Below are 23,619 nucleotides of genomic sequence, written 5' to 3' on the forward strand. Positions count from 1 at the left end.
TGTAAGAACTTTCAAAGTGTTTACAAGCTGTAGGTGGAGGAGAACTGTGCTTATAAATAATTTGTACCTTGTGTCCAAGTAAACTGCTGCTTTAAATGTTATATTTAGTGCCTTAATAAGTTAACTTTATAAGCACATATTTGATTGCACAGTCTCACATTTTATGTTTCAAATTTGAGTAGTGGAATGTGAAAGATGTGAAAGATGTTTAGGGATGGTCTCTTATTTTAGTACACAACGCTGCTTCATTAACTGCATAGACTTAACTATTCAGGTTGCATTTTTGTGGTTTATAATGTGATTTACTTATTAGTTTTGAAATTTCATGCATGAATTTGTATGATTGTTTAACATTGTTTGGGTAGTCTTAACAATAAGACTGAAGACAGTATTTCTGGAGCATTGCTGAGTTTTATTGTGGGGCAGATGCTGCAGTACTTAATGGTTCCTAAACCTGCACATACAGCTTTGTATGACAGTTACGTCCATCATTAAGGTAGTCCTAGTAAACTTATGGAACATAGAATATTGGGTGCAGTGTAAATCTGCATTTTGAGACAGATACTGCAGTAACAGGGTTTCCATTTATTTGTGGATGCATGCATTTGTTTTTCTTCTTCCTTTTTTGTGGACTGCAAAATCTCAACTCTGGATGTCTAATTTCCTTGTAGCATGGTTCCTAATAATGAATGTCGCATCATTTTTGGGTTTTTCTCCATGCCATGACCAAAGCCCATCTTTACAGTTGTATTGATTTGTGAACATTCCAGCCTGAAGTTACGAGAATATTTATTTTAAGGGAGGGGCATTTAGTATCCAGTTGAATTACTGGTTTTGTGTCATGCCAGATTTGCTCACAATATGTTACAGTTTTTTTATGATTTACACAAGCAGTTGAGTAACTAAAATCAAGGTAGTGAAACATGCCTTTTTCTGGGAATGTAGGTAGAACTGTCCTTTAAAAGGGAAAAGATCAGAATTGTGAATTCCTACATTTCATGGCCGGCAGTCTGTGATGAGCATTCTGTTGCCTGAGAGTCACATTAGCAGATCATTAAAAAAGTGGGATGGATTCATTGCCTGTTGTGCTTCATATACAGGAAGAATGTCTAAGCAAAACAGCTGCTTACACAAAGGTACACTAAATTACTGAATTACTGAAACACATTATAAAAGTAAATAAAACATTTTATTTGTATGTTTATTTAGTCTTTTGTGAAATGGATAAGTGAACTGGACTCAAAGATTCTTCCAGCTGTGACTTTGATGTAGGCAAAGTAAAGGAAGAATCTTAGTTATAATAAAACAGCAGTGTAGTAAGTTGAAAAACAAATTTCTTTAAATTAGAAATTGTGAAACACCCAACAATGTTGTGAACTAATCCTAAATAGCATTACTCTCGCGGAGTCTAAATATATAGCTGTATTTGCAGTCAGATTTAATGCTAACTTTACCCCAGAAGTAATCAGTGAAGATGTTCTTCGTGCTTCAGTGTTGCAGTCATTACATTTGGGTTGTCTGCCTGCAGGTAGCCCTCAGCCAGCCTGATTATCAGAGTCTTGGGTCCTGCGTCGGATGCTGTCTCTTCTTCCATCAGGTAGTCAGAGGTCTTAAGCATGCATCCAACGTCATTATATCAGTCTTTCTTGCTGCGCGGTGCCCGAAGCAGAAGCAGTTCGCAAGTGCCCGTCGGACGACTCCTGAAATTTTCATTTTCGAGTTTCAGAACCGAAGTCTTCAAAAAAGCTAAGTACCCCATTGGGTATCCTTTTTCTTGCTCTAAACCGATGTCAGTAAAGTTAACAATTGTATTACCTATGGAAAGCAAACACCTCATAAAGATTTTCATTCGTACTGCATTCCTTGCCTAGGCCCAGACCACGACGTCCCTCGCTGTCGGTTTTGTGCCTTATTCAATCCTTGAACTATTCATCGTCGGTTCATTTTTGCAGCAAGCTATTTCAGTACTTGGTTTAATTGTCCAGAAATGGCTTCGGTAAGCCATCCGACTACCGACATTCCGAAAAAATGTAAAGATAAAGACAGAGACAGACCGCATAGGTCCAAAGCTGCTGATGATGCTTCCATTAAGCTAGTCGCCAGTTCGCCGGTACTCAGTGAGGTGCTTTCACAGCCCCTGATACCTGCTACTTCAGATTCGCAGGCCTCTACTGAGACCCATGCCGCGAGATGCTTCTTCGACTTTGGAACCTGTGGATGTCTCTACCTTGGATGGGTCCGGAGCCACTGTGCAGGCACCGGCTTCTGAAAGTGTATTCAGGCCTACGGACTTGCATTTCAAACCGACACCATCTTCTTCTTCTTCAAGGCCTAAAACTCTACCCACGCCTAGAAAACCGACGTCCAAACCGCATGGTCCGGCCCATATCCCTAAAAAACAAATGATAAGAATGGCTGAAGACCTTATTACTCTAATTAGGGGAAGTCAGCCTTCTCCCTCTAAGAAACCTAGAACTGATTTTCCTTTTGATTCTCCTGATCAGGATTCTGAAATTTCTGTTACTTCTGATGACCAGGATTTGCCCTTATCTACCTATGAGGATTCTGATGCAGAGGACTCTATACCCTCTGCTTCCCCTCCAGAAGATTTTTCTTTTGGTGAAACCTTGCACACACTTAGGGAACATTTCCGCTGGGAAAGCCAGGATTACTCTGACTCCAAAAAGAGGCTTAGGGAATTCTTACTCCTACTTCAACACAGGCCTTTAGCTATCCCTCCTGTACTGGACATTGTAGATGATGCTTTCTTGGAATCTAGCCTGGCCCCCAAACACTTTACCTCCAGCTCCCAGGAAACCTGACGGGTATTAAGAGTACCTGACTCTCACAAGTTCCTCTTTAAGAATCGTACTGCGGACCCAGAGACCATTTCACAGGGACCCAAAGGCATTAAGGCTACTACTGCCAAAAACCCTACCCCCTCTGATTGAGATTCCAGGGCCCTGGACAGATGGGGTAAGAAAATATACACTTCTGCCACTTTGAGCATTAGGGCCGTAAACTGCCAGTTTCATATGTTAAAGTATCAGCAGCATATTATGGGACTACTTAAACAGAAAATGATGTTGATTCCTGACTGTACTGAAAATAAAGGAATAATAGAAGAATTACAGGATTTAATACATTCTGCTGAACAAGTTGATAAACATTCAAAGAAAACTGCAGACTTGTCTCACACTTTGTGTAACGATGGTAAAATAAAAAGAAAACCACAAGTGATGATGGAGCACTATATCACACAAATTGAACTTTAATCCACTGGTTTAGCACTTTCAGCCCAATAATTAGGCCTTCATCAGAACAAAGTGTTAAAAAACTGTCTAATTTTTATACCATCATCAATACACATCACACCAATCAAATCTCGTTTTACTTAAACTTAATGTAAAAACTGTTTAAATAAAAATGCATTTTAAATAAAGCATACATTTCTAACAAACATATAAACTATTTACATTTGTTATAATAAGCTTTTCTTTTCAACACAGTTGGTAAACATACTTTGCAATGTGGTTTTGACTCTTTAGAAGCATCTTGCAGGGCTGCTGTCACTGGGTCTGTTCTTTTTTTTTTTTTCCATAATCAATCTTTATTATTTTTTCCGAGTTATCATACAATATTACAGAAAACCAAGAAAACAAACAATGCAGCAACTGGAAAGACCCCAAAAGTACCTCACCAAGAGGATCAAAGGGCTCAAACAAATGCCATATGCTGCCCAGTTAAAGAAACTCCAGCTCTACTCAGTGGCATACCGCCTGTTCAGAGGTGATCTGTGCCTGACGTATAAAGCCATGTCCAACCCGGAAGTAATGGACATGCTGCACCTCAGAAAATCCAAATCTCATCGAGCTACGCGCTCGAGAGACTTGAACCTCAGCACTGAAATAAATAGGACATGCTGGAGGGACAGATTCATAACCCAGAGGCTCCCTTCACTCTGGAATAAAATCCCAGTCCAGGTTAGGCAGAGTCCCACATTGACTCTCTTCAAGAGGAATCTTGATGAGTGGATGGGAGATCGTAGGTTTACCCCGGCTATCACTTCTGTGTCACTGTTAGACAGAGGCACAGTATACTAACCTCAAAAAAAGGCATAGCAAAATTAATTTAAAATGGGTGGCGAAAGCCAAACACACTCTGGCTAGGCTTATAAATGCCCTAGGGCAGATAGCCTAGTATGAACCTATGCCCAAATTAAACTTATAAAAACAATACTACAAAATATATACACTATATACATGAATGCTTCCATCAATTAAACAAGGTCAATATAAAAAGATAAGAACTTCTGAAAGGGAATATTAAAAGTTCATTTGTCAATATACTAAATAATTAATGCTGAACAAAAATTTAAATATATATGTCCAGGGGTTAAAGTGGATTCGGAACATTAAGCCAACAGAACATTGAAAATTTTCTCCCATATTTTCGAATTATTTATGTTTTTCCTATGATCCCTAATTAATAATTTGTGAGCTAAAATATGTTTTATCGCTAAACCTTTAAAGTTATCCCATGAAGTTTTCTTAAAAGGCATGCTTTTATAAGGAGCAAAATTTGCCAGATCATGTTAAAGCTAAATTACTGGATGCTCCTTTAAACCAAGACCACCTGTTTGGCAACAAAGCAGAAGTAGTACTTAAAAAGATGGAGGAAAAAGTTAAATCTGTGCAAACTGTTAAAGATTTCCTGCAAGTACAGCCTCCCAGATTTAGTAGGCATTGGCCTTCTAAGAATTGGTCCTTTCCTGTCTCTTCCAGGCCTTCTCAGTCCAAACCCAGGAACAGCAGACCACCTAGGCTACAGTCTCAAGGTACTCACAGGCCTAAGCAGTGGGGGGCTCCCACTTCCAAAGCTGGAAGTAGTAAGACACCCCCTATGGTAAACTGTCACAATGACTTAACCTTAAACCTCCCAGGCCCTGCTCAACTGTCTGCTCCCTTGGGTAATGAGTTCCCGTTTTTTTGCATGCAGGGCGATCTTTCCCCCAAGACAAATGGGTTTTAAATGTAGTTTTCCAAGGATACAGTTTCCACTTCCACTCCTTACCAATCCCAAACGGTTGGCCAGACCTACCCCCAAATCAGTGGGTAGAGGCTCAACAGCAGGTTCTCTGTCTTCTAAGTATCAGGGTTATTCAGCCTGTCCAAGCAGAGGAATTGGGGACAAGGTTTTTACTCAAGACTTTTCCTGGTACCCAGAAAAGACAACTCCTGGCATCCTATCCTGAACCTGTCTATTCTAAACACCTTTTTGGTAATCCCAGAATTCAAAATGCTAACTCTTCATCAGCTACTTCCTATGCTAGGCAGAAATGCCTGGTTGGCAAAACTGGACTTAAAAGAAGCTTACCTGCACATCCCAGTAAGGGAGTCTTGCAGAAAATACCTACGCTTCAGAGCAGGCTACATGCACTATCAATTCTCTGCACTGCCCTTTGGCTTATCTACTGCGCCCAGGGTATTCACAAAGTGCCTAGCTCCAGTCATTGCATTCTGCAGGCAAAGAAATATTCAAATATACCCATACCTGGACGATTGTCTAATTCAGCCAGAAAGCCAGGACATACTATTAAAGCATCTAGCATTTGTAAAGAAACTGCTAACCTCACTGGGATACACCATAAATGAAAAGAAATCTCACCTAGTACCCTGCCAACAAATTGTATTCCTGGGAGCAAGCTTGAACACAACTTCCCAGATGGCCTACCTCACGCCAGAGAAACAAGTTTATTTGACAGCCTACTTCAAACTACTGGCCACAAAGCCCCAGCTATCTGCAAGGAAAATACTGCAAGCCCTGGGGTTCATGGCCTCTTGCATCTTACTAATTCCATATGCAAGACTGCATATGAGGAAACTACAGTGGTATGTAAAAAGCCTATGGTGTCAACATTCTCAGGACTTGGAATCAATGATTCCTATCATTCCTTGTATAACGACAGAGTTCCTTTGGTGGGCAGAGGCCTGCTACCACAACAAGGGACTGCCATTCACTCTACCCACTGCTGCCCAAACCCTAACAGATGCATCAGACTATGCATGGGGGGGCTCACTTGGCAGGGCAGTGCATTCAGGGCAAATGGAACCAGAGTCAAATGCACCTGCATATCATTCAAAAAGAAATGTTAGCTGTACAGAATTCTCTGACCGCCTTCAAGGACCACATTCTTCCAGGACAATTATTGGTAAAGACAGACAACACCACTGTTATGTGATACATAAATAAGCAGGGGGGAACCCACTCATACCCTCTCTGCAGACTAGCCATGGCTCTGTGGAACACAGCCTTGAGCTACCAAGTGCACCTACAAGCTGAATACCTGCCAGGCAAGCTAAATTCACTGGTAGATGACCTAAGCAGAAATCTCATGGACCCACACGAGTGGAAACTGGAACCAAAGATATTCAACATTTTGAGAAAAAATTGAGGGAGCCCAGAGATGCACCTGTTTGCCTCCCCTCAGAACTACCAATTGGACATATTCTGCATAAGGACTCTCCATAGACAAGCTTGGAAAGTGGATGCCCTGTCCTTCACCTGGGAAAGTCTCTCAGTTTATGCCTTTTCTCCTCTGCCTCTCCTCTCGAAATTTCTACTAAAGATCAAACAGGACAAACCAAGGACAATTCTCATTGCACCAGACTGGCCACGCCAACACTGGTTACCCCCTGTTGCTCAGTATGTCACTGCTGGAACCATGGCACCTGCCTCAGACTCCTTCCCTGCTGTCCCAGCAGGAGGACTAGATTCTGCACCCTCAGCTTCAAACAACCTTGCAGCCTGGCTAATTACCTGAGCTCTCCAATACCATCCCTCAGTAAGCAAGTACTGGATGTCATTCTGGTGGCAAGGAGGCCTAGTACTAGAAAATCCTATGCTGAAAAGTGGAAAAGAATAATGTTCCTGAAGCTAGACTCAGGGGATGGGCACAACAGTGCCCAGCTTACCGCATATTCTTCATTACTAAACAGAGATGCTCTAAAAGGGCCTTTCCTTCTCATCTTTTAAAATTCATGCCTCTGCCAATTTAGCACATTACAATACTGAGCCACCCCTCTTCTCTCACCCCCCTGCTGAAGCAATTCCTCAGAGGGGCAAAAAATTTAAAACCACCAAGGAGAGCCAGTACTCCAGCCTGGGACCTTAACTTTGTATTGGAAAAGCTCACTCTACCTCCTTTTGAGCCAGCTGCAACTGCAAAGTTGAAATTCCTTTCTTGGAAAACAGCCTTCCTTCTAGCCATCACTTCAGCAAGAAGAGTGTCTGAATTAGAGGCCCTCATGGCAGTAGAGCCCTTCATCATCTTCAATGCAGACAGGGTGTCCCTCAGGACCAATCCTTCTTTTATGCCTAAGGTGGTATCCAGTGTGGCCCTTAATCAGTCCATTCATTTGCCAACCTTCTTTTCTAATCCACAGAACAAAGGAGAATGAATACTGCACTCTTTGGACGTGCACAGACAACTTAGATTTTATTTGGACAGGACTAAGCCTCTCAGGAAAACTGAACAGCTGCTAGCTGCCTTTGCTGCAAGGGCAGAGGGGAAGGCCATTTCAAAGTAAACCATTTCTAATTGGATAGGCCATTGCATTAATTTCTGCTATAAGCACCATGGAATACCTACCCCACAGGGGATAAGATCACATTCCCCCAGGGCTGCATCTACTTCAACAGCCTTTCTGAGAGGTGTTCCTACCAGGGACATCCTAGAAGCTGCTGCCTGGAGCTCTGTACATACCTTCACCAAGCATTACCACTTGCCTATTTTTTCTAAATCCAGAGCTGGTTTTGCCACTGCAGTCTTGCAGGGCTTAATAGCTGGTCCTAATGCTCTCTAACTGCCTCCTCCCTTCCTTAGCTTTGGGAATATACCCAAATGTAATGACTGCAACAGTGAAACATGAAGAACATAGTACAGTTGTGTGCAATTACCGTAAATGTAGATGTTCTAGTGTATTCACTGTTGCAGTCCTGGTTACCCTCCCTCCAGCCCCTTGACTTCTATTGGCTATACCTTTCTTCTTGTTTTACTGTATTTAAGCTTTCTGGTGTATTTGCTTTTTGTTGGAGGTGTAACCTTGTATATAATTCCTTCCCGTTAATGGGGCACCTGACATCTGGGGCAAGAAAAACTGATGTAATGGCGTCGGCTGCATGCTTTATACCCCTGGACTACCTGACGTCATGGAAGAAGAGACAGCATCCGACACAGGACCCAAGTCTTTTGATAATCAGGCCGGCTGAGGGCTACCTGCAGGCAGATAACCCAAATGTAATGACTGCAACAGTGAATACACTCAAACATCTACATTTATGGTAAATGTACACAACTGTACTTTCCTTACATCACTAGGTTTTATATCCACCCCCAAGGTCATTGAAGAGTATGTCTGGACTGTGGTGGATACGTAATAAATAACACCAGATATGTCCCTGCTGAATCCCTCCAGCATTTGTTTAACATAAGCCTAAGGCACAGGGTATGGAAAACAGCAGTTGTAGTGGCCCCTTAAAGTGGGTACCTGCCACAGGCTCCAAGAACTATAGACAGCCAGAATCCCACTCTAAATGGACACTGTTCAGGGATCCTGGCAACTTGAGTTAACGATTCTCTCTTCTTCAGTCACCATAATCAGAAAATCCTTCAGTGTAGCCCAGCGAATTTCCAGAGGCTTCTCATGCAGGTTAAAGAATCCACTTAGCACTAATTAGACATTATAGAGTGAGGGCCCATTTCAGCATGTACTTGGCTAGAAATGTTGTGCAGTTAGAAAGGCCCCAAATGTTCTAACTAAAATATTGTTGATCTAAAGAGTTTTGGCACTAGAATAGGCAAGAATTTCCTTACACACTCTCTTGCAGGCTGATATGAAAAGATCTGTGTCTTGCATTCCATACCATCTAAAACCTTATCCTACTGGATTTCTTGTACCTCCAGAAGAAAAATAGCTCTGCAAACACTCTAGGATCTAAACATCCACAATCATATAGACAAAACACATTTGAAGGAAAGATTTGTTACCCAGTAGTTAGACTATCAGTGATGTAGATTGACTTTACATGTTATAGGGTGACACCCTTGCATCTTTCAAGGAAAAAAAATGCATAATTGGATGGGTTCCCCCAAATTAATTCCTGTCCTGGTATGTTTTGTCCTGGATGTGGGGGGGTAATCTTGAGGGTGGATATTAACACGGCACAATTGGTCTGTTGCCTTACTTGCCTTGCAACTCCTATGATCCTGTTTTCATCAGATGTGAAGAATATCCACAGAGTAATAAAGACCAAGTCATGATGCATACTTTTACTGTCTAGTCAGAAAAACATTCCTTTTCTGATTACCCACTTAGTCCTTTTTGGGGCTATGGGTAGCCAGAGCCTATCTCAGGACTCTGTCTACAAGTTACCAAAGTTAACCCTAAATAAGGATCCACCCTATTGCATAACTTTCTCTCTCTCTCTCTCTCACACACACACACACACACACACACACACACACACACACACACACACACACACATTCAACTTGCACAGTTAGGGCAATATGTAAACCACTATGGAGATGCAGCATGCCTTTGAGATTTGGGGAAGAAACTGGACCACTCAGCAAAATTCCATATATATTCAGGGAGGATGGGTGCACAAAGGATACCACAGCAGAGAATTGAACTGGAAAACCAAGCACTAAGGCAGCAGTGTTAACCACTGTGCTACTATGCTGCCTAATTTAGAAAACCAATGCAGATTAAATGAGGCAAACTGAATAGCATCACTCAAGTGAATACAAGAGCATTACTGATTTGTAATGGCTTAAGTAAGTCTACAGTCACAAGTACAGATGTGTTCATTTGCTTCTTAAATAGTTCATTCTAGGTCAAACCCAACCCACTGCAGTGACATGTATAAGCAATTGCAATTTGCCCATTGTATTATCAAACAATAATTGGTAGATGAAGTTAGTGCTTTTGCCCTTCATGCTTGCTGACGAAGTCCTTTGCATCTACTCTGTCACTAAATTGTTTATGTTGTGCACATAACTGTCGCTCTTTTGTTCCCTTTGTGCACATGAATGCTGCTTTCCATGACATGTCATTGGGTAATTCCTTTTCTGTAGTGGAAAATTGTCATGTGTGGAGTCTATAGTCTTTGTGGCCATTGCTGTTGCAAGAGATGAGCGCCAGAAGTGTTGCCTTCAAGGCAGCCATGGAGAGCAGATGCTTTGGCTGTCAGGTCCTTAACACAATATTCAGCAGCTGACATGCAGACTCCTGAGAGGTACCATGGTGCCATCTTCCATAGTCAGCATACAGAAGCACATCCTCAATGAGGACTGCCATGTGTGCATAGCTTGACAGCTCGAAGCACGCATTTCAGTCATTGTGCCATATATCTTGCATCCTTCTCTCTAGTAGATATTCGTAGGCCAGACTGTCTTCTTTCTCCCAGGTTGAACTAGTCTGCGTCAGCTGGATTTGTATACTGGATGTCTAACAGATCTCGTGTAGTGAATGTTGCTGGTACCCTGTTTGAACATAAAATTGCAACTAGTAGTGTGCTACAAAGATCTGTGTTAGGCCCTCTTCTGTTTGGCATTTATTTTGCAAACATCCAAGCCAATATCCTTCAAGTGTGGTTGACGGTGTTTGCTGATGACTACAACCTGGGGACAGTTATTCATCCACCAATACGAAACTGTTCCAGCAAGGGCTGGGATGTGCAAATATCAAGTGTAATTAAAACAGTATCAGTCTAAGTGCAAAACATTGCAGTGTAGTACCATTCGGCAAAAAAACTGCTCCCACTTAATTTGTTAAAAATGATACTCCCTCTTCAATCAGCAGCTACAGTAGTAAGAGAGCTGAGTACTTTTGTGGACAACTCTTTCTCATTTGCTCATCATGTTTCAGCCATAGTCTGTAAATCATTCTCTTTGGCCCAGTTAATTTCCAAGGGAATATCTTTATCATAAAAAGTAGTAGTCTTAACAATGTACTTTACCATTATGAGACCCATCATCAAATACAGCGCCCCATTTGGCTTGTACAAATCCAAACATATCTGAAAAGCCCCATGAATTTTAACCAAAAAAATGAAAGCCTTAAATCCTTCGACTATTTTGATAAATTGACACAACACTCCTTGTAGTTAATAGCCTGCCAGCTGCCCAGAGATGACCTGTGTCTCACTTTTTGAGATATGAAAAACCTAATCCTGTTTGTCCACCTATTTCTTTGCAAAACCGACGGCTATACAAGCACCTGTGTTAGGGATCTAAATTTATGCCAACAAATAAGGCTTACTAGAGGGAATAGTTCCTAGCTCAATGTATTCCCAGTTTATGGAATAGGTTACCACTACAGGCCAATCAGAGTACTACTTTGTCTACCTTTAAGGCTAGATTTGATGATTGGATAAATAGTCATAAATTCATACCATAGTTATGTATGACCCTGCTTTATGTGAGAGACAACTACTATTACGTGCTTGTAAAGGGTGTCATGAACTTTGAAGTGCATATACTTAAAGATGTATATTGCCCAGCATCTTATGGGTCCTTAGTCAGATGCCTGGTATTGCTACTGTGTTCCTGTTATGTTTTCTACAGAAAGATTCTTCAAAAAAATGCTTCATATTACAGTTGACACACAGGTGGCCATATTGGTTGGGCTTGACAGACCCCGCCCGACTCCATTTGTGTGCTCTACCTGTCTAGAGTCTTGTGGGTTTTTAACCCTTAAATGGACTACTTTTTGTATAATGAATGCATCCATAAGTGTTATTCTTTACAGTCTGTTTTCCAGGAATGTGGTTGTGACGTGTGCAGTAGTCTGTATAACATTGCTGTTTTAAATTTTCAGCTGTTGTGACAGATCTGGAATCTCTACGTGAGGATGTTGTGTCAGTTCTGAGTGTCTTCTGTGAGAAGTTGCAAGGAGTCATAAAGTAAGTAGTATCTTTATTAGTACAGATTTACAGTTTCTTAAAGATGTCTCCATTTGCACAAAGTGCTTGATTTTACATGCTTAGGCATTAGTCACTGATTGTACACACGTAGTCCATTTCATAGGTTCATTGGTAGGTACTAGGCTATTGGCCCTAGGGCCTATATAAGCCTAGCCAAAAATGTACCCTGGCTTTCGCCACCCAAGAAAATTGTTTTCCTGTGCCCCTGTCGAGAGAAGCCACAGAAGTGATCCCTGGGGTGAATTTCCTATTTCCCATCCAATCATCAAGATTTTTCTTGAAGAGTGCTAATGAGGAGCTCTGTTTGACATAGATAGGTAGCCTGGTCCAGAGTATGGGAAGTCTCTGGGACAGGAATCTATCCCTCCAGCATGTTCTGTTTATTGTGGTGACAAGGTTTAGGTCCCTAGAGCGTGTAGCTCGGAGGGATTGGGATTTCTTTAAGTGGAGCATGTCCAACAGCTCTGGGTTTGACATAGCTTTGTATGTTAGGCAGAGATCGCCTCTGAGTAGGCGATATGCGACGGAGTAAAGCTGGAGTTTTTTTAGATGGTCTGCGTAGGGTATCTGTTTGAGGCCAGTAATCCTCTTTGTGAGGTATTTCTCTGGCCTTTCCAGTTGTTGTAGATGTCTTGTGAGGTACATACCAAAAGGGACGTTGCACTCTATAATGGGTCTAATGAGTAATGAGTAGAGGGGAACAATGACCTCTTTTTTTTCTGGATGAGAAACCTTTTGTGATGAGGTGAGCCACGTAGAAGGATTTCCTGACCACTGTGGCGATGTGATTATCAAAGGAGAGACTACTGTCCACCTGTGTCCCAAGGTCTCATCACATTTTCGGCGTTAAGCAGACTACCAGCTATGTGGTAGTTCATGGGTACAGAGTTTTTACCAAAAGGGATGACAATACACTTTTTGGCATTGAGCTTCAGGCCATGGCTTTGACACCAGGCATCTGTTTCTGAGGCCCTTTTGTAGTATGTCCACATTTCTGTTGCCTAAACACCTTGTTTGCTTTCTTTCTAGCTGTTATCAAAAGTGCTATAGATTGTAAAGCAGAAGTAACACTTCAGGAATCATTATCCATCTGAACTCTAAAGAAAAGGGAGAAGAGCTTATTACTTTAGCTGCAAAGCAGTATCAAAATATTTAATATTGAAAACATCTTTCAGTGGTTTCAAATTGGGGTACACGTCCTGTTTTTAGCTCTTTTTCTGTGCAGCTTCCATTGCCAAGAGTGGATTGACTTTCTCTCTACACATAGTATTGTCATGTGCCTCACTACAAAAACATTCTTACTCTTGGGTCACTAGTTATTTTTATGCACACAATTCATAGCTCAGGTCTGATGTTCATTGTGGGAAAGCTCACGCTATCAGTTCCTAGACAAATTAAGCTGTCAGTGTTCATGTGACTATCAAATAAGGAGCCCAGATCTGCACTAGTATTGTCTTTAGTGCTTGGGAGAGGAACACAGTGTGAAGCACTTTCATAACCCAGCCGCCTTAAGATATAAGAAAGAGAAGCTCTGAACTGGCATAGCTTATTTGAGAATACCTAGTGAGGAGATTGTTGGGGAGGGTCTCTTGCTGAACCCCATGTCTGTTTTGGAGTACAGTCAAAAGTCAAAGAAAGCAAATCTCAGACATATATATGTATTTATGATTCGGAAGTGCTCTTACCTTCCCAAGTGCAGTATCTCCAGATTCAACTAACAAGACTTTGAGTTCATTCCAATCTCCTGCTTCAGCTGTTGATGAAGGACATGTAAGAACTGCATGTATGGCAGTTAGCTTGATGTGGGCTGCATCCCAGAGAGCAAGCACTGTCTTTCCCCCATTGGGTTAACTGGAGCAAGCTTATAACCAGCCTGATCTTGGAGAATGGTCTCTGAGATTGCCCAGTAGGTGTCAGTGGTAGCACTCAGGAGTAGTACCTGTCATACTTACTCCTGGAATCCATTAAGACCCAGTGGCCAAGAGTGAGAAGGGTGCACCAGGTCTTCCTACAACAGAGTTCATGAGTCAGCCCCACCTGGTCAGCTCATTGAAGTTTAGTGGGATCTGACTTTATGAACATGAAAGCTCACTATAAATAAATATTGTCTGATGCTATTACTAGACCTAGTGTTGACAAGATCTGCCTCAAAGCTGTATTTGGTAAGGTGTTTACTCAGTCACCAGTGCTACATGTCCCAACAACAGCACTTGTCAGTCACATTTTCAGTCTCACATACATTACAGGAGGGCCCTACCTTCTCTTCTGCATCCAGGAAGCACTCGGAGGATACAAATGCCCTTATTTTTTATATAGACAGTAAAAATCCTCCTTACAACTCTATACTGGATGGATCTTTAATTGGAGAGACTGTTAAGTTCCTGACATCTACCACGAGTTGGCCTTTAGCCATCAGCCCTTTCATAAGTAAATAAATAACCAAATGAGTATCTAGGAATGGGCTTGTCAAAGATGGCACATATGCAGCCTGGAAGCACTCGTATATTGTTTGCTGTGCAATCATGGAGATGAATGTGCTGTACCAGCCTCTTGGCTGAGTGGAGTGAGATCCTGATGAGCAAGGTTGACAAGGAGGCCTTTCTTCCATGATGGACTTCATATCTCTTTAACTTTGCCTCTGCCTTACCTGTCCATCTTCCAGTCCTCCTTGATGCATCAGGAGCTTCAAAAACCTTTGGCATGTCTGGATTTGGGAGGAGGTATACAAGTTCTTGTTCATGGTTTCCATATGATTTATTCAACTTTCTGCTGATCCTCTATCTAAAACATCAGACTAAGTAATGTATCTGCACAAGATTGGTATGGCTCAGGCTTCAGTAGCTCAAGAAGGAGTTAAAGTAGGCCATCTTGGATGACTATTTTTTTCAGGGAAAGTTGGATATTCCTCCATGGATCTAATAGATGACTCCCAGAAAGAGGGAGCAAGCCCTCTCTGTGGTCATGGGCCTGTATAATTCTCCTTTCAGACCCAGGAGAGCTTTTAGATATCTGATAATATTACTGTAACTGTATTGTTAAAATCTCCCAAAAGACTCAGCATCAGCTCAGCATCAGAAGGCTTTTCTGTAGTCTTTGAAGAAGGGTAATTCCCAGGTTTGTCCTATCGTGGAGAATTATCATGAAAGACCAGTGGAATTTTAAGGTAGTCATGGATAGCCATGTCTTAGAGCTCTTTGTTCATGTGTCAGAAAAAGTTCTGGAGACCAGTGTAAGCAATCTCTGGAGAGCTGCTGAGGCAGCATTAGCTTTTACCCTCATAATGGTTGTAGAGGCCCTCTCTTCTTTAAAATTAGGGAAGGATTCTTCTTCTGCCTTTTTTCTTACTTCTGAAGGGGCCAGAATGATTTTGTCCTGGATCTCGGGTAAGCTAGTACAGTTGATGTATCGTCTTTTTTTAAGCACCTTTATTGAATTATCAATTATACCATAGGAAAATTTACATTTATATCAAACTGTATTAACAAGTTCACATTTACAAGCATTATACTTTACGTATATTTCTGTATCTCCTATAACTTCAGCAACGTTACATAAATTATTCAATTCCTGCCCCTTTTTTAAACAAGAAACATATTAAACCATTTCATGCTACATAAGCAATCATACATTTAGATAAATAAAAACAATCCACACTGACACAACTCTAGTTACAAGCGTTTCACATCATAAGCCATACAGACACACTCCCAGTTGCAAACATTATACATCACTTATGATCTACCCAATCATTTTCATTCAAACATTACATAGCGCATTTAAGTCCTGCCTTCTTTTAAACCTCATTTCTCCCCTGTATGTATTGTTCCCACAATTCCCATTTTTCCTATGTAGTTTGCTCCTACCTTTTTCTAATGATCTCAATTCCATCTTTTTCTCTGTTACTTTATTCACTACTTCTGGTATAGTGGGTTTAGATTTTGATTTCCATTTTCTAGTAATTGATTTTTGGCAGCCACAATAATTAGACACAGCAAGGCCTTAATGTCTAGGCAATTCTGATTGTGTGTCTGTGCTTTTAGAAAGAGGGAAGTGGATGGGGTTAGCGTGTCCACCACCGAGCCATTTCTGCAGTTAGGCTGCTCGTCTCGCACTCGCTCACTCCTCGGGTGCTTCCCCCTCAACAAACCTAAAAAGACAACAAAATAAATGGGAATACCCTCTACACTGGTAAACTACTTGGGACAACCTACAAAATTGTTGAATTAACTAGCGTCTCACTCCTCGGGTGCTTCCCCCCTCAACAAACCTAAATAGACAACAAAATAAACGGGAATGCCCCCTACACTGGTCAACTACCTGGAACTATCTACAAAATTGTTGAATTAACTAGCGTCTCACTCCTTGGATGCTCCCCCCCCCCCTCAACAAACCTAAAAAGACAACAAAATAAACAGGAATACCCCCTACACTGGTCATCTACCTGGGACTATCTACAAAATTGTTGAATTAACTAGCGTACGAATGCTGCTTCAGCACTAAGTGTAGCCCGGTGTACAACCGTTGGGTTTCTAATAATATACGTAGCTCGCATAGTGCCGTACCCAGCCAGCTACAGGGGCTGAACGCCAACTGTGGCACCATGTACATGTGCTCCATAGGGAGTTCTTGAAACTCTATATGTTTTACATGCAGGTTTTGCTCAGCATTAAGTGCTAGTGCAATACAAAGGTGCAGACCGCAGAGTACTACTCTGCCTGGACTAGGGTGTCCATTTCTTATGTTTCAGCATTCAATGTAGCACTGTGCATAACCGTTGGGTATTCAGATGTTATAATTAGCTCGCATAGTGTTAAACCCATCAAGCTACAGGGGTTGAATGCCAACCGCGGCAGCATCAACATGTACTCAGTGAGTTGTTATGAATCTATAAAGGTTTATTATGTACAAATACTCTTGAGTAAGATTGAGAACTACTGAATTGTTTCTGCATCTGTATTTCCTAATGATTCATGTGCATGTGCTTTGTTTTTGATTGTGAAGTACTGAAATGTTTGATTGCATTCCCTGCATCTGTATATTTTAACTGTACTCCCCACCTAGACTCACTCTCTACCCTGCTTCTACCTATATGTAAGCTTGTTGCCTCTGCATCTTTCTAACTGTACCCCCCATCTACACTCCTTATCCAGCTTCTTTCTATGTATTCCCACCTACCCTATAAACACTAACTAACCTACCTCTCTCTCTCTTTACAGCTCACTCCTCGGGTGCTTCCCCCTCAACAAACCTAAAAAGACAACAAAATAAACGGGAATATCCCCTACACTGGTCAACTACCTGGGACTACCTACATACTGTTGAATTAACTAGCGTGTATGTATCTAGCCTAAACTACTGGATTATTTTAAATACTAATTGTACCCTACCATTAGCGAGCACTCTAGCAGCCTACTGCAGCCCTTTACCTCCCTCCCCCCTCTCCGGTTGCTTTTTCTGTTAGTCTTTCCCTAAAAAGCCTTACTATAGTCTCTGTCTCCCACCCCCATTTCACCACTAGGTGGTAGCAGACCTCCACTACAGTGCAATGCTTGCTTTCTTGCTTGCTGTTCTACACCAGACCTAAAGGTAAGGACACATAATAAAGGATAAAGGTCAACTCTGCCCTGTACCCCTATGTCAGACTAACTCCCACCCCAATATACCTCACTCTAGATTATACACTGTCCCACTACAGAGCCCCCACCATCTGATAGTTTTCCTACTGCTCTCACTCCTACCTGGCTCTTCCCGCTCCGTTCACCCTGTGGGCTCATTCCTCTCCCCTGCCGTACCCCCAAATTCCACTTGCCCCCAGTGCCTGTACATTTATACTCACCCTAACCCCTCCCCACCACACCCAGCCTGCAGCTAACCAGTCCCATCCACACCCTGCCTACAACTAGACACTCCCATCCACAACCACATACTTACCCCACGCACTCCATACACTATGGCTACCCCCTCCACACACACATTAATACTAACCAGCCTTCTTATCCCCCTCTACTGTCTAACCTTCCTTACAAGTCTCCCTAACACACACCACTCTCTAAACCCCAAAGCCACTATCAGTGACCTCCCTTATACATCCACAGCTTATAGCCTAATCTCACCTGAACTATATTGCTCTAAACCAAGCCATTATTTCAAACCACCCATACTCTATGCTCCTTTCCCCCACCACCCCTTTCATACCATCACCTCAAAAAATGGCTCCCCCTCAACAACCCTTCCTTCCTGCTCCCCATTCATCACCTCCAACACCTCTTCCTCAACTCCCTCTCTCAATCAGGTGACATCCATCCTAACCCTGGACCCTCCTCAGCCGGTCACCTAAGCAACAGCCCCACCAAACCCCACAAATTCAAAACCATCCGGCTAACCACCTTCAATGCAAAAAGCCTCAGAAATAAAATCCCCAGCATGCATGCCTGGCTTGCTTACAACCAACCTGATGTTACAGCCATCTCTGAGACATGGCTTAAACCTTCCATCTCTGACAATGAAATCCTTCCTCATGGCTATAAAATCCTTCGCAATGATAGAACCCGGAGAAAAGGTGGCTATTATCTACCCATCCACCCATACTCTTAACTCCCTACACCAACCCCATCCCTACTTTCTCCAATGCCAAAATATCAATAGGTTATTTAAAGCTTAATAACTGCACATCTTTATGCATCTGCTCCATCTGTATCCCTCCAGACAATAATACCAAAACATTAGAAAACATACTATCCTGGTTTAACTCCAGTATAATACTCGAAACCTATATCCTTGGCGACGTACACATCAACTGGGCCTCCGTCAACTCTAACACCCCATCCCAGTCAATCCATCTCTACAACTTCACCCAACTCATAAACCTTCCAACCAGGCCCAACAAAGATGGAGCCTCTGGTGCCATCATAGACTGGATACTCACTACCCACCCCCACCTTGCCTCTCAAGCCAGTCTTCTACCCGATCCTCTCAGCGACCACCTACCTGCCTTCATTGACCGCATACCCCCCCCCAAAAAACATCACCAATATATCTTAACCTGCAACTTATCCTCCTTCAACCCACACACACTCTCAGAATGCCTGAAGCACATTGACTGGTCACCCCCAAAAACTCTCCCACTTGACGATGCATTATCCTATTTTAACAATACATTCTTAGCCATCCTAAATCAACAGGCCCCCTCTGTTGTTCTTCCGGCTTTTCCCGGTTAGGGGTCGCCACAGTGGACCTCCGGTCTGCTAATGATTGGCAGTAGATTTTTACGGTGCCAACTCGATGCCCTACCTTCAGCGAAGGCATGTCCATTTACAAATGTCTTTTGAACACCACTCGACCGCGGGGAGGACATGCAGACTCCACACAGAAGGCGCTCCAGTCGAGAATCGATTGGGAGAACCTCTTGCTGTGAGGCGACAACGCTACCGCTGCACAACCAACTCCCTCCTAGAATTTAAACTACGTAATTTAGCCAAAATTTGATAACCAAAGACCACAAAAACTACAACAATAAACTCCAATCCATTAACTCATCCAATCTAAAAAGATTTTGGAGCTCCGTGTCCTCCATCCTTCACCCAGGCAATAAAAGCAACCCATGCCCAGACCCTAGTCTCTCAGATCTTCAAACTGCCACTAATTTCAGCCATTTCTTAATTGATTGCATTGCAAAACTATCCTCCTCCTTCCCTGACCACTCCTCCTGCCCCTCCAACAGCAAGCCTCCTCCTTCCTCCCCTTTTCCCTCAAACCCATCCCCACAAACACAATAAAACGACTTCTCCTCAAGCTAAAACCCTGTCATAATGTACCAGGTAATCTACCACCCTCCTTCCTCAAACAATCTGCTGAAACCATTGCCTACCCTGTATCTATTCTAATAGACAGATCTATACAGGAATCATGCGTCCCTACCATCTTGCGCCAAGCATACATCATTCCTCTTCATAAAGGCGGTAAAAACATAGACACAACCAACTTCAGACCTATAGCCATACTCTACCCCTCTCAAAAATACTTGCATGATTTGTGCATGGATGGTTTTTCAACATCTAAACCTAAACAAACTTCTCTCCCACACCCAACACTGCTTCCACCCCGGCCACAGTACCATCACTGCCATCCTTTCCTTTCTAGAGACTATCAACCTTGCACGTGTTAGGGCAAATATATATCATCACTATTCTTAGACCTTTCAAAAGCATTCAATACCATCTCCCATCTCAGCTCTCATCCTTGCATCTCTCTCCCTCCACCCTTGCTTGATTCACCAGCTGCCTATCTAACCCCCAAGAAGCCGTCCAGTGGAAGGAATGTACCTCTCCTTTCCTACCCACACACACCGGGGTCCCTCAAGGTTCTATTCTTGGTCCTCTGCTCTTTAACATATTTATCAACAATTTCCACCTCTTCATCCCTGAAGCCTCCATCATCCAATATGCAGACGACTCCATAATCTCCTCTGCCACCTCCCCCACTGAACTACTAATAAAAACCCAGCTTGCCTTCTCCAAAACCGAATGTTGGATGAAAGCCAATCACCTTGCCCTAAATGCCTCCAAAACAAAACTAATGATCTTTACCCGTACTAGAAATTCCACTTTAGACAGAAATCTGGTCTGCGTTACAAGCCACAATAAAACTCCACTAAAAGTAATCCCCTCAACCAAAGTGCTAGGAATCATTATTGATGAAAACCTAAAGTTTGACTCCCACATATACACTGCCATCAAAATAACTCATCAGAAAATTGGTCTCCTATACAGTCACAGTTGCTATCTCAGCCCCTCCACCCAACATACACTTGCAACTACCTTCCTTCTCCCAGCCCTCATCTACGGTACTCCACTATTTACCAATCTCCAACTGGGCCTGCTCTCCAAACTAGAAGCCTGCTACCACAAAATTAGCAAATTCGCTACTAACTCCAAAAGTTCATCTAATCACTGCCACTCACTATTCAATCTCATATGGCTAGAACTCCCCAACTACCTTAGATATTCGCAACTCACAACTACTCACAAGCTCATCTTCAAACCTTCTGACTGTCCATCCCTAGCCACAGCACTAACACCCTGCACTTCACTCGCTCCCTAAGATCAGAGAACCAAAATCTGCTTCAAATACACAAACCCTCTCATCCCCAGGCCAACTACTACTGTCCTGCACAATAGCCAAACTTTGGAACTCTCTCCCCCCTCACCTATGCAACATACCTAACCATAATAACTTCAGAAACCAGCTCTTCATATATCTATCCTCCAAATGGGAATGTCCCTCTCATGCTCCTACCTAAATTACTTCAACCGACTGTCTTCCTACCTTTCTTCTTTGTTCTCTTACATAGATATCTAATTGAGTTTTGTCTCTGTCAACCTGGTTTAACCTAATGCATTGATCTAAATACTGTACATTAAGTAATGTAATGTAACCTTACATATATGTAAATATAATGTAATGTATGTTCTTGTGGAGCTTTTTCCCAGGGCCTCCACTGAAAACGGGCCAACTCGATCCAGTGGACTATCCCGGTCAACAAATACAAATAAATAAATACCTCAACAAAATAGTCTCTCTTGTCACACTAATCTGGCCACCCAGCATCTCTGACAGTGCATCCTGCAGGAAATCCTTAAAGTCTGCCAAATCACCACATTCCCAGAAAATATTTCCAATTACCTCTTTCTTCCCCATCACACCTCCAACATTTGCTGTCTACCTGAGGAAAAATTCTCTGGAATCTACTTGGTGTATAAAAATATCTATGCAAGCAGAAATCCTAAGTATTCTAGATTTTGTTGCATGTTTGGGAGACATACAGATATCCTCCCATTATTTCTTTGAGAATTGCTTATATAGTCTCTCATCCCAATCCTTTCTAATCTTCTCTGAGTCTGTTATCATGCAGTATTTTATATGATGTACTAATTATTCCTTTTTTAATGGCAGCTTGTGTTCAAGATTCTGCTAAAAAGTCTACCAGTGCTCGTCTTTCATTTAGGACCCTCCTGTTTCTTTCTCTTTTCCTATACTCTAATATCAATCCTTGATAAGGAAAGGCAATTTCTAACCTGCAGTCCAGATAAATTCTTAGCATCTTCACAGTCTGTCATCTTTCCCTCAATAGTTATTTCCTCCTAATACCTTGATTCCTTTGCTAGTTTTCTCCAGCAAAAACCAGCCCCCTCTTGCCTATTGTCTAGCTCCCTGCAGTCATCCCTATTGGCAGAATCTCCTTTCTTCAGTCCTGTGTTAGCTTAGTTCTTAGGATGCGTTCTGCTACTTTATAGATGTAATATTCAGTATGATGATTATTCTCCTTTAAAGCCTGCATCCAAAATCCCAGATTCTCCTTGTTTCTTGAGCTTCCCCCAGTCTCATCATCATCCCTTTCCATTTTGAGTTATAGTTTTTTGCTTGTGATATGTATAGGAGCCTTAACTGTATAAGTCTGAGATACCCATTCAGATTGGGTAATCCCAATCCACCCTGTTTTACTGGAAGAATCAGTGTATCTCACGTGACTCTTGCTATCTTCTCCTCCCAGATAAAGTCCTTCAAATCTTTTTTAACTGCTATCCACAACTTCTCCTCTGGTTGATGGGACTAAAACATTTTAACTGCTTGTATCTTACTATCCATATCCATATAACAACGCTTCCATTTTCTCAGTTTTTGTATTATCTTTTTTTTTTTGGTCTCTTCCCACATTCCTTAGCTGCCACACCAGAATCATTTTTAATCTGTACTCCTAAATACTTAATTTTGTCATGTCCTCATAAGTATAGATATTACTGAACCGATTTATATGTGGGAACATGATTTACCGCTATTGCCTTTGTTTTAGCTTCATTAAGTTTGTATCCCGAAAAGATTTGAAACTGTCTCAAAATGTTCCACAATGCTGTAATGTCTCTTTCCAGTTTTGTCAAGATATAAAATACCTGCAGATAAAGCCAGCTTTTCTTGACTGCCAAACCAGTTGTATCCGTGAATCTCTGAGTCCCTTATTTTCTTTGCCAATCATTCTAAATATAATACATATAACAAAGGGGAATGATGACACCCCTGCTTGGTTCCTCTGCTCAAGCAGAAATTATTAGTGAGGACCCAACCCACTTTAACTTTCACCACCAGTCCCTCAGATGTCCTCATAATCAACCTTATAATTTTTTTCAGGAAATGCAAATGCTTCCATTGCCTGCTCATAAAGTCCCAGCTTACTCTATCAAATGCTTTCTCTCCATCAAGACCCACCAACAACAATAGTATTTTCTTACATTCTGCTTCCTACTGGATCATCAGTGTTCTGTTAATGTTGTCAGATGTTTGCCTCCCATCCACAAAATCGCATTGATCCATATCCCTCAATTTTGACATTACTTTTGTCATTCTTTTAGCCATTATACACATGAACACTTTATAATCATGGTTTAGTATTGAAATGGACCTGTATGAGGCTGGATCTGATGGAACTTTACCCTCTTTAGATATTACAGCTACCACTGCTTTTTTCTAGGATGTTGGTACTTCTCCTCTTAAAATAATGTTAAACAAAACCTTCCAGATTTTTATCAGTTTTTCCCCTCCTAGTTTCCAAACTTCCACAGGAATACCATCTGTTCT

General features: G+C 42.0%; 1 protein-coding gene across 1 annotated transcript in view; it reads left to right on the plus strand.

Annotated features, from left to right (window-relative positions):
- Positions 1 to 23,619, plus strand: part of ARFGEF3 (ARFGEF family member 3) — a 2,280,599-nt gene that overhangs the window by 793,786 nt on the left and 1,463,194 nt on the right. Inside the window, exon 8 of the mRNA XM_044087095.1 lies at positions 11,886 to 11,970. Coding sequence (XP_043943030.1) covers positions 11,886 to 11,970 — 85 coding nt within the window. The remainder of the gene's footprint in view (positions 1 to 11,885; positions 11,971 to 23,619) is intronic.

Source organism: Protopterus annectens, chromosome 1.part1 (assembly GCF_019279795.1).
Source record: "Protopterus annectens isolate FY-2018-M chromosome 1.part1, PAN1.0, whole genome shotgun sequence".
Taxonomy (NCBI): domain Eukaryota; kingdom Metazoa; phylum Chordata; order Ceratodontiformes; family Protopteridae; genus Protopterus; species Protopterus annectens.